General features: G+C 42.3%; 1 protein-coding gene across 2 annotated transcripts in view; it reads right to left on the minus strand.

Annotated features, from left to right (window-relative positions):
• Positions 1-14,514, minus strand: part of TTBK1 (tau tubulin kinase 1) — a 109,220-nt gene that overhangs the window by 74,404 nt on the left and 20,302 nt on the right. The window contains exons 1-3 of one of the 2 annotated variants that reach the window (XM_068186023.1): positions 7,554-8,365; positions 7,259-7,417; positions 1,544-1,691 (exon numbers count right to left, since the gene is read on the minus strand). In XM_068186023.1, coding sequence (XP_068042124.1) covers positions 1,544-1,691; positions 7,259-7,417; positions 7,554-7,583 — 337 coding nt within the window. In that variant the 5' untranslated portion in view covers positions 7,584-8,365. Of the gene's footprint in view, positions 1-1,543; positions 1,692-7,258; positions 7,418-7,553; positions 8,366-14,514 lie in introns of those variants that run through there. The other variant, XM_068186024.1, reaches the window with a different exon arrangement.

Here is a 14,514-nt window from a genome sequence, read left to right on the forward strand (position 1 = left end):
CCTGAATATTTACTAACTGCTTTGCCAAGGGGCTTTTCCTACCACTCCCTCTCCCCAGTTACCAGCATCATCCTGTACACAAATGTGGGTGTTTTTTCAAGTATTTGGTATTCTCAACAATCTTCCAGAAATAAATACAAGTATTAGTCAACACCTTGCACATTTTCTGATGCTAGTCCTGGTTTAGTGATTTCAGGTCATGCTTTTCAAGCATTCCCTGCCCTGGATACAGCACCTATTGACACTGGCCAGCATGACAGCATTGTCTCATGGTACTCTAAAATCCATCATTCCACACAGTCATACCCTCACTCAATTCAGAGCAGTTTCAAGTGTACAACCAAACAAAAAAATCTCAATCACAGCCTTACTTGCCCTCATGGCAGTGTGTTCAGACCTCAGACACCCGTTCTGCTATTCTCAGGGATCTTGTGTATCCAGGCCTTTCACAGATCAACAAGAGTCCTCATAATGACCTGAGCTGATTTCTCCTTTACACAGCTCAGCTACACCTTTTACAATCCAGAGTATTAAAAAGAGGCCTTATCAGTTCTCCTGGGAGAGCTGAAATGTGGAAAACTATTTGACCTTCAAAAATAATTCACTGGCTTTTACCTAGAGGCAATCTGTCACAAACATTGAGTAACTCATTTCACAAGGACTGCAACAGTCTCACCCTTGAATTCAATTCAGTCTCTGGAGATTTTGTACAAAGGCAAAGGTATAGACTCATAGGGCCACAACATTATCTCTGAAGCATGAGCCCTGGTGATAAGGATCCCACTCACTGCTTCAGCAGGTGTTTCCTCAGCCCAAGTGGGAATCTTGCAGAAAGGAACATCCCTAAAAATGTATATTATAGTATAACATAAAAACTGTACCTGGCAATAGCTGGCTTTGCCTTAAGAAGGAAATCCATGCACAATGCCCTTCAGTGAACAGCAATTCTTAGTTCCTCAAAGGCAGATTTAGAAATTCCTTGTTTACATCCCTCCATAGCAATCTTTTTAGTAGAAGCCCCCCTCCTTCAGCCAGGACCAACTGCATCATTTCCACTCTCATTAAGAATAGGCACATCACTTCAGGCTTTGTCTTCAGGAAAGTGAGGTGCATTAAAAACTAGCTAATAGTCAGTTTCCCTACACCTCCTGTTGTCTACTTTTTGCACTTCACTACTAGTCAACCATTTTACTTGGAGACACTGCCATGCTTCAGTGCTCCATGTCCTCTGGGAGGTAATCTCATTTTTTAGTCAGATGCTGCTTCCTCTATTCCTTATTTTCTAATCAGTATCACTAGATTGCACAGACCAGTGGACCAATAGTTCAGTCTAAGTCTCCTCATTGTCCTTATATCCTAGCAGACAAAATAGTCCCTGCTGTTGGATCTCACTTGAGTTGCAGAATGTAAGAACTTTCTGAGCTTAACATGACATCACATATAAATGGAAGCTTGAAGACTATAAAAACCATTTACAACTTTGGATTCTAACTGCTAACATGCACAGTGACTTGTAGCACTTCCAAAGGGCTTTTTGCCTTACCTTGCAGCTTTTTCAGGACAGCCACTTCCATTTTGAGAACTTGCTTGGGCTGCTGAGCTGATTCCACCTTCAAGGCCACATTCTCACGGGTCAGCAAGTCCATTGCCTCATAGATCTCCCCAAAGCCACCTCCACCGATCTTCTTCAGCTGGAAAAGTACAAAGGGGTTTGGTACAACGTACACAAGAGGGAACAGCAAGCTGGCTCTCATGAAGCCAGCTCCTCGACTGCGTAGGGAGAACAAGCCCAGCTCCCAATCTGTGCTGTGCCTGAATCCCTTCACTGCACAGCTTGGCAAAAGTCCAGCTACCCACTTGACTGTGCTATGTATAAATTCTTTGCTCTAACAAAAAAGAACAAACCTAGCAAGCAATGACAGGTGATACTTTAAAAAGCAAATTATAATGCCTATTGCCTCCATGATGTTCTTGCCAAAATTCAAGGAAAAACCCTTCAAGGAGATAGCAGAACCACTGTCCAGACCATGATAGATGCAAACTGTCATTCCCCCACAACAAATATGTCTCTGCAGTAAAACATAACCATGGCAGTTGGAACTAATCTTTCAAGAAATAAGTTAAATTATGTTTACATCTCATTCAAAGGATTTTTAAAACAGAACAGAACATCCACTGGAATCTTTTACAAGATGCTTTACCTGCTCTGGTAGTGAAGTTATTTCAGTGTTACATTTCAAAGAACTGCTAACAGCATTACCTCAAAACAGCTGTGTACAAGCCACCAGTACAACTCCTTTCTTTCTCAGTCTCTTTTTCTCTTTAGTCTGAAACCCAATCAAATTATGCTTTTTGTGTCTCTGAGCAAAATTAAAGACTGTTTCACAATAGGAATCCATTACTTCAGTTGACATAAACTCAAAGCTAAAGATATCTAAGTTTCAGCATATTTGATATGTACCTCCTAGAGACAGATTGTCTGACTGTTCTAGAGTAGCCTCCCATTCAGAGAGCAAGTCAGGATCCTCTGCCTTTCCTGGAAGGTGATTCCTTGATCCTCCTTCTGCTCAGACTTGACAGCATATGTACACATAGTTATATATAATCATGTATAATACAGCCTCCTCATGTGTTGCAAGAGTCAATGTCTACGCCAGGAAAATAATGTTATATTTGTTTCTCTTAGATATATTTAAAGCCTACTGTGCTGCCCAGGAGGAAATTCAGGTTTATAGCAGAGATAGATCAGGGCTCCCTTGATCTGCTTAGCATTTGTTCATTGAACCAAGCTGCAGCTTTTCCCTTCAGCATTTTGTGTTCCCTCTATTAACAACTGCTCTGGAAGTCCTGAGTGCCACTTCTTTCTAACAGCAGCAGTAACACTTAAGAGAGGAAAAGAAGTTTCAGTCACACACAGTCAAACATGGATCTTACACAATGTTTAATGAGGTTTAGATGATATTTTAGTGTCTTCTGTACCACCAAAGGCCTGTCCTGTGCATCTGTCCAGTTCGTTGAACAAAGGGCCCTGCCTTCCAAGAGCAGGGTTTTTTCCTCCCAAAGGTGACCAAAATAATTTGCTTTTCTAGCTCTCAGGTCAAGAAAAACAGTTTCACATGAAGAAGGAAGTGTTTTCCATATTAACAGCTTGACAGCCAGCCTCGTCTCTGAAGCTATTACTTGATAACCCTTTGAAAGCTGTTGTCCGGAGCAACTTGTCATTTTTCCTCATGAACTTCCACAGGGCTAAACAGGCATATTCATGCAGTAAACAGCCAATAACTAGGTCACCACAGATTATTCATACATTATTACAGTGCAGCCCTACTTCCACTTGGAAATTCACACTAAGTGAGCTGGCTATTAAAAATCTTTCTTTCAAAACAGTGCTACATTCAGCATAGCAACAACGCATCAGCTAATACCTAAGGATTCAGTACACAAGATCTTCTGTTGTCTGTTATATTAACAAGAAAGGGAAAGGGACAGGAAAAGCTACAGAAGGCAAAAAGGTAAGCTGGAATTGGAGGGACAATATTGAGACTGCACACCTGGCAAAACAGCTAAACTGGAGGACTACAGAGAAACAAATGGGAGATCACACAAGATCAAGATCAAAGCTTCTGTGGTATCAGAAAACTGATTTTATACACACATTCCAGCCAATGGAAAGCTGCCAAATCTTTGTTTCCTTGCATCCTTGCTCACACTCTTATGGAAATTATTCTCTGGCATACTTTTCCCAGCACACCAGATGGTACCATCTATTCAACATCACCACTAGCACTGCCATACTTCTTGAGTTTTCAGCCACATGGGGAGGCCATCAGCAGCCATTTCCTTTGCTTTGTTCCAGAGCAAGATTGTTGTAAGTCAAGGTCTTGGCTGAGGTCAGGGGCTTATGTCACATCCATTGCCTCACTGTCTGGGTGCTTAGTGGGAGTTCACTTTCTAAGGTGAACTCGGGATAGCCTTCTGTTGGACACAAAGGAGAGATGGGCACATACCACTCAAAAAACCCCAAACCAATAATGAAACTGCAAACACAAAGTCAAGGAAGAGAATGAAACATCTAACTAGAATTTCCTAAGTGGTAATCATGAGTCATCAGCCCATGTTAAGCCTCACTGCCCTGGGGATATTCTCTTCCGGTCCTGCTACAGCCCACTTACTGGGATTAAGGCTGCCAACACCAGCAGGATTCATTCCACCTAACTTCAAAGCCCCTGTGTGAGCTGGGTGTCCAGGTGTCTATTCCAGGCTCTGGAATCACGTGAATAGTTCATCTGATCAAACAGGTAGGTATTTGGACTTGGACACAGACAATCAAGAGTTACACAGGACACAGATGGCTCCCTTTGAAGTCCCCTTTAAATATTCTGAAATATTTTTGATTTATCCTGAAAAAGACTCTTGTAGCACAATCTTCCAAACCCTACTAAAAAAACCCCAAAACAACAACAGCAACATGCAGCCTTCTCACTAAGCAAAAATCAGTACTTTCAGACACAGTTCAAAAAACCAAGGCAACACACAACCCCAGCCAAAAATAAGCTTGAATACAAATTTAATCTTTTATTCCAGAAGCATATATGACAGCACTGCTCTAAACAAAGTCTGCCTTCCAAGGATATTATATAAAGACTAGACCTTCCCAGGGTAATATTCCAGGACCAAGGCAGGAATGGTTTGGTGTCAGGATTGGTGGCAGTGTAAAGAGATGTGCACTCTCAATCCAGGGCAAGGGACTGAATGGAAAGCCAACAACCTTTAGTGAACTCAGCCAGGGTCAAAGCTGTCATCCACAGCTTCAAAGATTTGACAAGGTCAAACAGTGACCATTGTGGTTGTCTTCTAGGAGCACTTGTACAGCCAAGCCTGCAACTCCTGCAGCCCAACTCAATCAAGTACTCAATGGAGTACTTGATCCAGAAAAGGCCAGTAGGCCTCATCTGACCTAACAGCTGAGGAAGAGTTGACCCTTGTTCACCGAACTCTCCAGAGTCCACTACACTTGTTTAAGAGGACTGGATCTGATCTCAAGGGAAACAAACTCATGTAAAACAGGTATGAACAGAGAAGCCAATCAAGAGCTCAGCCAGCCACATTCTAAATCATCTGAAGATCTATCAAGGCCCACTTAAAGCAATTCAGAGTGAGACCAAAACAGGCCCTAAGTCTGAGAAAGAACCTTCCTTGTTCCAGGTTCCCTCTTGGAATTATAAATTGCCTTTCTAAACAAGACAAGGTAAAGAATCCACTGAAGTTTTGTGGGGTTTCTGGCAAGGTTTCCAAAGTAAACTGGAGAGCTTCAGATCAAGAAGCTCAGAAACCTGAAAGAAACAAAACATGGATTGCACCTAGGAAAAGAACATGTACAGGAGACATCACTTGTGTTCAAAGCTCAGTGCAGGAGCTGCCAACTCTGTCTTGCTAATAAGTGTCAGTTGTGAATCCCCAGTAAAAGGCATTTATGTGAAATAAAGAGATACATCAAAATTCAGCTTTAACATCCAGACCTAGTTCAAAGCAAGTACAAGTTACGTTTCACTTTGTTCCCTCCCCTGAACAAAACTGTTCACATCATTCAGAGCACACGTGGATCAAGACCCTCTGGGGACTCAGCAAAAGTCATGTGGTTCCAGTACTGTCTAAATTTCATCTAGTCAAAGCATCAAAAGTATTTGCAAGTAAAGAATGATTGCTAAAAAGAATACTTCTAAATCTACAAGTTTTGATAAAAACCATAAGCACACCCTGTCCATATCTTTTTTCATAAATAAGAACAAAAATGTTACTGCTGTCAGACAGCCAAACTTTACTGACTTCAAGTGACAGGAAAATGAATGACCAACAGGCTAACTGCAGAGAACTAGCATCTTCATTTGTCAAAGCTTTGTCAGCCAGCAGAAAGGAGGAAAGAAGGAAAGGAATTCAAGGAATACATTACACCAATCTAAAATTAGAAATCAGCTTAATAATGGAAGTATGCCAGCACTAAGAGCTACAAGGTTCAAGCAGATGCCCAGCCAGAGACAGTAAGAGACACTGGGAGGACAAATTACACAAAAGACCTTCTGGCAGTTGCACCCCAGCTTCACATAAATATGCCACACACCTGCTTGAGCAGGATCCATCCCCCACAGCAAAGACTGGACCATACGGCTGGCACATTCTGTACATGTGTTCCAGTCCAGAGCTGCAGAAGCACAGCAAAGCTTTCCTTCAGCTGTGACAGAAAGCTCTGGGAGGGGCAAAGGGGTTGTCTCCATTTTGGTGTCTAGTCACAGAGAAAACTGAGCTTCTCCATCTGCTCTCAAGAAGCCAGGAGAATGAAGAACATTTTGAATTGCTTAAATATAAATAGGCTGTTCAGCAATTGTCCAGACAGAAAAGTGAAGGCTGAGGAGAAAGCTGGAATAAATTGAAGAGAGGCAATGGGGAGCAACAAGAACAGGGCTGGGTCTAATGAAAGGATAATATTTTGTCTGAAGTGGGCTATTGAAAAATAACCTCTCCACAGCCTGGAACTGAAGTGAATTCAGAGTCCCAAGCTTCTTTAGACCTCTGCAGAACTCACAGGGCCACTGTACCACAGCCAGTCAACATAAAGAACAACTCAATGCTATTACTGCAAATCACTTGTAGTTCAAACTAGTAAGGCTTCTGCTGGGAGTTTAATGATTTAGAGAGTGCTGGTAATCCCAGTTAAAAATGCAGACAATTGTATACATGGCATTTAAATGTTTTTTCAGCATTTTAAAAGCAAAGCCTGTCCAGCTTGCACAACGGATGAGATAAGAACTAAAACTTTTAACATATGATGATATAATTTTAAGAATAAATAAATTTACAATAAATTTACACAGAAGTTGAATCATGGACTTTCTGACTCTTGAAGTTGCTGACATTCCAACCCAAAACATTTGGTTTTACATTTTATTGTAATGCAATTTATTTATAGACATGTCTGTAGTATTCTTTGCCACAGTAATTTGAAATCTAAATTTCCTACTAAAACACTATTCAGTCTGCTGCAACATTTCAATCCTACATAAAAATCCTTGGCAGATTTAGCCTTCTGAAAATAACACTCTAAAACCCTTCTTCCTGCAGTATCTTGCTGACATGTCAAACCCTACCACTCCACTGTTGCTTGCCAGAGGCCAGGATTAAGCAGGGAAGTTGCTGTACTACTTCAGGAGGAGGAGGAGGTGGCTTGTTTAGGCCATTAAAGCCCAAAATCACCACTACTCACCACTTTCCAGCGATCTTTGACCACGTAGTTGGTCGGGAGAATGTCGACCTGTTCCCCTCCACCACTCATGTTTGGTTCGTCCTTGATGACTGCTGCTAGGCACTGCATTTGCCAGCCAGAGAGTATTTCAGTAGCTCCCAGTTTAAATGAGCCATTTATCTGGGGGAAAAAAAGGGGGCAGGGGGAATGAATGACAAAATTATTACAGGTCGCAGTACAAGTACATGCCGCATTTCCACAGGTCTTGCTTATGACTAAATCAAAACCAGCCTCTTAGGAAAGAAGGCAAACTCACCCTGCAAACACTTGAGCTCACTCCATGCATAACCTGACAGACACAACCCTGCTCCAAGTCAGCAGCACAAACTAAAGGGTGACAATCACCAGCTACACCATGCAGGAGTCCAGGGCTCTAGGGCTTGACAATGCAATGAGAATCCAACACCAAAATGTTGCAAGGGTTCTTATTGTTACCAGGCGAACAAGTCTTGCTTTTGCAGAGCAGCTGCTACCTCAGCAGTTTTTATGGTTTGCACTGGATGACATCCAACACAAATCAGAAAGGTTTGCCAGGTATTGCATTCAATAAGCCTAAAAAGTCTGAATAGGGTAGAAGGACTGTACAGGGCCAGGGTTACAGACACATCACTGTAATGATCAGCCAAGCAGAGCAGATGGGGAACGTTAGAAAAGGCTTCAGCCCAGCACAGTTAATCCTCCTCATACCCTACACATGGTGCAAAAGATTATCAGATTAAAATACAGAGAGATAACTTGTGCCTGTGGTATTCATCTTGCCCCTTTTTCATGCTTTTATATGGAGTTCCAGATAGCCTATGTTGATATTAATTTTAAGGGTTTTTTGTTATCAATCTTCAGCAAAAATTACTTTCAGAAACACATTAACTCGGCTTTCCTAGAAGAAAATGAATAAAACAGGCCTAATAAGAGATCTTGCTCAGATATTTTACTGGCTTTAGAAGTAGGCTGTATCTTTTATTAAGTACAGATCTTGGCAATGCTATTGTCATTCCCCAAAATTATGAATATTTTCCTTTCTAAAAATGACTGTTACTGTAGCACTCTGGTTGCAAACTTTGATTAACAACATAAATACCAAATTTAAAAAAAACATTAGAGCTTGTCACTCAACCATCACATTTCTTCAGGTCCAAAGAAAAAGGGGAAAAAGTTACCCATTAATTATGAGCTCAAATAGAGAAAATAACTCATTCCCTAGCAATAAAAGGACTGAGACGGAAGGCTATGAAGGGGCCAGCATGTAGTGTGACAAGGAAGCAGCAGACAGAAGTATGTCAAAAGTGCAAGACAAAGGATGATCAAACAGAACATGAACAAAAGACCCCAAAGAGGTCTTATAAAAATCTTCACAAAAGAAGATTTCATTCCAGATATAGAAGATAACTACCTGAAAAAAAGAGCAGCAGACTAACTCAGCAAGAGGGCTGCTGAGAAATGTTCAATCCAACATCTGCTAAAGGACAATCAAAATAATAGAAAAGAAATAAGAAAAAACTAGGTATTAAAGAGATTCAGAAGAAAAGTGCTGCAAAATGTTCCAAATTCTCAATGAAGGAGTCCTGCATTTGTATGGGGTAGCTGTGCTTTCAATCATCAGGTACAGAAGTAGGGAACTGGAAAGAGAAAGTACCCGCTGTGTTTGGCGGCACAACATTTGTGCTTCTTCTTCTAATGAGCAAGTGGAATGCTATTCCCAAGTTCCTTTATGCTCACCAGAACACCTGAACCAGCCATCCCTAAACTACCAGTGAGCACTGAGCACACAATCTCCCTGCACATCACCTCAGGAGGCATAAGACAGAGACCCCCTGCAAAAATCTCCCTGCATGTTGTCTTCTCTCCTGGTATTTAAAGAAAGTTAAGTTAATTATAGACTGCTCCAAACTGTTTAGAGTTAATTTTTATAGACTGCCCCAAACTTTTAACATTACAAACATTAATAAGACACAGAAACAAGTATTCCCTCCCTACTCTTGAAGGTCTCTTCACATCACTTTAGTGATGCACACGCATAGTAAGATTTCAGTCTGGTGACTGTGGTGGAAGGTAATCCCAAGGAACGATTTTAGAGGAGAGACTGAGCATGAAAGTCCATGAGCACTCAAAGCCAGGCGAGGTACAATCGCTTTCCCTGGTGCACTATTCCAATTTCCTTTATCAAAATTTTAATACATGTGTACAAAGATATCATGTCTGTTATTTAAAGGAACCTGGCTTTGAAATAGAATAAAATCCTCCTGGGCAATACCATGAATAGCAGCCATTTGGCAATATGGAATTACAGAACTAAGTTTATAGATATGCTCTGGTATCACCAGAGTAATGCAGCCAAAGCAAATGCCAATTTGATTATAGTCTGAAATAAATTCCAAGCTGGTTTAGATCACAGTAGGAGCACAAATCTAAACTTTATTCCTGAGGTAGTACAAACACTGCTGAAAGCATTTGTACCAAGCATTTGGGCCAAGCATTACCTACATCAATAGCAAGATGTAACACATCAAGCTAAAAACCCAGGTGGATCACAAGGGGCAAAAGAAGCAATGAAATGTACCTTTGTGCAGAAACCACCAGCACAGGAGGGAAGGGGCAAGAGATGGTCAGTGGGAGAGTAGAAAGGCAGCACCTCTCCTTCCCAGTACACAGCAGAAAGCATCATTTCTGCATGTTAAATGTAACCCAAGCATCTTTAACCCAGATGCTGCACCACTCTCCTTACCTTTGAAATGTATCCACTGTTGATTATAAAGAGACATAATTTAAAGTACAGTGACTGTGAAAACAAGATCTTGTAGTTTGTCTTTTCCTGTAGGAAATGGACAAGATGTCAAGAGATTCTTGTATCCCTGTCCCATGAAGTCATGCAAGGGAGTTGAGCAAGGCTAAGATATCTAAAACTGCCTTCCTGGAAATAGCAAGTGAAGCACAAAGGAAAGCAGCTGAGAAATAAACAGTGACAACAGTAGGACCAAATTCCATCTCTTGGCCAACCTCAGCATGAAGAAGTGTGAAATCAGCTCTTCCATACTGATATCTCCTTCAGCCAACTGTATAAACTTTACAAACATATAAACTTTATAGCTTTATAAATTTAGTCTTGGCATTTATAATAAAAGAAATGCAAAAAAACCCCATGTTCACCAGTTTAGTGAAAGTGGCAAGAGCAGTCTGAGGAGTCATTTTATATGACTTTCCAGCTTTTACTCTCTATCCTAGATACCCATTCCTAGCCAACTCATGTCAGGATACTGGCCTAGATGGACCTGTGGTATCACTCAGTATGGCCCAACTTGTGTTTTGGTGAGGTACTTTCAGCAGCAGGAGTGTATATACAATTTATATGTCTTCTTTAGCTCTTGAAGGTGACCAGAGAACAAAAAATAAAGAATAAATGGGAAAAAGTCTCATATACACAGCCCAACCACCTTTACAAGGTTCTCTTTCATGTAAGCAAAATTTTAAACATCTTTATTGGAATAAAAATATTTCCTAATTTTACAGGATTATAGCATTCTTCAAATTAAACTTATAAATACCAAGCATATCCTGTAGGAATTACTAATGAATATATGAGATCTTTTCTATGTTGGCTTGCTTCAGTCCCAGTACACCACAGTTGGAAGTCTCAAAATACAACCCACTCACATCGAGCTCAAAATTCATCAGACATGAGGTGGTTATTAAACAGCAGAACAAAGCTGTGGAATGAATTCTGTCTCTCACCACCTTACTGTGAAAAATGCAGAATGTATGGCTCTACGCAGATATTTACGATATGTATTATGCTAGGTTGGAAAGTTATGCTGTAGTAACATTTTAATAATATAGTAAATGTAGTTTTGTAATTGAAATTAAGCTTCAGTAGTTAAAATAGAAAATATGTGTGTGTGGTATTCGTTTTGCTCAAGAGAAGAAGAAGATAATCAAGGAATTCTTCACACAGAGATAACAATTACAAAAACCCCTAAATCTTCCAGAGGAGAGGAATTTATGGCTCTCCTTATCAACAAAAAACCGAACTTCTCCGAACTCGACTTAGACTACAAGGCGCCTGGGATTAACAAGAATTCCTCAACAAGTACCGGACAAACTTCTTGTTTTAAATAAATATATGCATATTCATGAAGTGATTTGTGTATGCAACAGGTTACCCCTCTTAAGGAGGGAATTCTTTTTATCGGGGTCCTTCTCCTGGCTCACTTTTGTCCAGAGAGAGGTACCCAGCCCGGGCTGTAACTTTTTGCTGTTATTGTCTCTTTAATTGTCCTAACTCTAATTGTTTAATCTTTATTACTATACTTGTATTATTTTTTTCCATTTTATTTTTAGTAAACTTTTATAAATTTTTAAAACAAGTGATTGGCGTTTATAACAAATGGTAGCAGAGGATGGTTCCTAATACCTCGCTGTGGGTGCTGTAGGAGAATTAGAGTGAGAAGGCGCGTCCTGCCCTGATTAGGCAGTCTCGCTCTGTTCCCCTGGTGTGACCACAGACCGCAGGTTACGATCCGATGGACAAAAAGAGACAATAAAGCAAAGAAAAGGGAAAGAATTCCTAAACCGCGGTAATTAGCCCCTAAGACCAAAGTGTACACGAAGAACAAAGACCCAAGGACAACGGATAGGTAAGTATTTGTTGGGATGAATGTGTGAATGGGGTGGATAAGGGGGGGATGAATGTGTGTGAATGAGAGGCGGGCTGGTTACCCCAGACCTGCTAAGTGAGAGCGGTAGTCTCCTATGCTGCGTTTCCGTCTTTTTCGCGAGAAAAGCGGCCAGTACAGAGACGAAGCGAATGATAAAAGAGTGAGAGAATCCCCCCCAGGGAGGTTGAATTGAATGGGCTGGGTTGAGGGGTTAATATTCAAGAGCACCCAGGGTTGCTGCTGGGTTGAGATATTAATCTTCAAGAGCACCCAGGGTTGAATTAAAAGTCTGCTGGGTTGAGATATTAATCTTCAAGAACACCCAGGGTTGTTGCTGGGTTGAGATATTAATATTCAAGAGCACCCAGGACTGAGTAAAATTTTGCCGGAGTGAGGGTACACCCAAGAGAATCTGGGGTTGGTAACAATGCAGCCGGATTGAGGGGTATCCAAGAACACCGGGACTGGCCAGGGACACCTAAAAGTGTAATAGGTGTGTTGAAAAATAAAAGGTACCTTGTTGTTGTGGTTGTTTTGTTGTGTGTGTGAGTAAGTGAAAAATAAACTTGAGTGAATGGGGACAAATGAAAGTATACGCAATGCAGATTGTTTATTTTAAGCTTTGTTGTAGTTCCTTGGAGGAAAGTGTGTTGTGTTGAAGGGTGGTGAGAGAAAAAGGAGTTGTTCTTTTTTTTTTTTTTTTTTTTGAGAGTGTAGTCGAGGGAAAAGTGGTATTTAAGTAGGGAGAGGAAGGTGGAACAGAGGCAGGGGGTGAGTAGATAAAATCTTGAAAAATGGGACAGAAATCCAGTAAGAAATTATCAACAGAGATACCCCAAGATAGTCCCCTAGGAGTTATGTTAGCCAACTGGGAAAAAAACCCTTGTACAAGAAATAAAGACAAAGTAAAGATGATACAATTTTGTATGCTTGAATGGCCAAAAAAGGAAATAAGATCTGACCACGTTTATTGGCCTAGATATGGTTCTTTTGAGAAATGGATTTGTCAGGCTTTAAATGTATTTGTAAACTCAAAGGAACCGTTTAATTCAGAAGAAAGAGAATATGCCACGTGTTGGACAGGGGATTTTAGGAAAGTAAAAATCTTTAAGGTATCAGAAATCCCCGAAACAAAACAAGAAAGGAAAAAAAAAGGAAAAGAAAAAGAATGGGATCCTTTAGAAATGTTACCTCCTCCCTTCCCATTCGCGCCTGCACCGCCTGCGGCCCCAGCACCGGTTTTGGGTCCCAGCGAGCTGCTCCCCTCAGCTCCGCCGGCCCCGGTGCCAGTGCCTGTCCCGGTGCCTGCGCCCACCCCGGGCTCTGGCTCGCCGCGTGTTCCTGCCCCGGTTCCCGTGCCCGCGGCGGCGGCTCTGCAGGCTCCCGCCCCGCTGCCTGCGGCGGCCCTCCCGGTCCCTGTTTCGCCGCCTGCCGCGTCGGTACCGGCCCCCGCCTCGCTGCTCGCGGCTGCCCGGCCGGCCCCCTCCCCCATCCTGCCCAGTTTGTCCGCGGCTGGTTCGCTGGCCGCGCCCGGCGGGCTCCCGTTGGTCCCGGCTGTCCCGTCTCTGGCCGCTTCTCCCGCAGCGGTTTTCTCGGCCCCATCCCCCGCGGCTTTGCCCGTTCCGGCTACACTGGGCGCTGCTGCCGCTGCCTTGCCTCTGCCGGGAGCGGCCGGCTCAGCCGCCATGAGCCACGTGGAGGCTGACCGCACTCCCATCCGGTATCCCCCGGACATGCTGCCCCCTTCAGCAGCTCCGGCAGCAAACCCCGCCCGTGCTCCGCCTCTGGAGGACCTGGCCTCTATGGTATGTCCTCCTCACACCGCCCTTCCTGCCCGGAGCTCCGTTCCCTTGGAAACCGCAGCTCCGGCTCCAAGGAAATCCCTGTCCCTGGAAGATGCTCCTTATAGAAATACTAGAGGTGCAGTTAGGAGGCAGCTTTCTCCTGATTTTTCCTCACCACACGAAAATAAAGCTGCAGAAAAACATTGGAATAAAGAAATTGGTCTATTTCCACTAAGAGAGGTCCCGATGGGAGGGGGTGGGATTGGATTTGTGAATGCTCCCCTGACTTCTTCCGAAGTCAGAAATTTTAAAAAGGAAATCAAAGGGATTTTAGAGGATCCCATCGGCACAGCTGAACAACTTGACCAATTTTTAGGTCCAAACGTTTATACCTGGGAAGAAATGCAGTCTATAATGAAGATATTATTTTCTCAGGAAGAAAGGGAAATTATAAGAGTTGCAGGCATTAAAGCCTGGAATAAAGAACATCCACAGGGGCCCTCTGGAGAAGACATAATGCCAACTGAACCTCCGGGGTGGAGTCAAAATAGTGAGGAAGGGAGAAAACTTATGAATGACTATCGCAATACAATAATCAAGGGAATAAAAGGGGCGTCACCTCGAGGGCAAAATGCTAAAAAGGCTTTTGAGACACAGCAGGGGAAAGAAGAGACCCCAACTGAATGGTTAGACAGACTTAGGAAAAATATAAAACAATATTCAGGAATAGATCCTGAAACTGATGTGGGGAAAGCTTTGTTAAGAATTAACTTTGTAACGAATG

This window comes from Anomalospiza imberbis, chromosome 3, assembly GCF_031753505.1.
Source record: "Anomalospiza imberbis isolate Cuckoo-Finch-1a 21T00152 chromosome 3, ASM3175350v1, whole genome shotgun sequence".
Lineage (NCBI taxonomy): Eukaryota > Metazoa > Chordata > Aves > Passeriformes > Viduidae > Anomalospiza > Anomalospiza imberbis.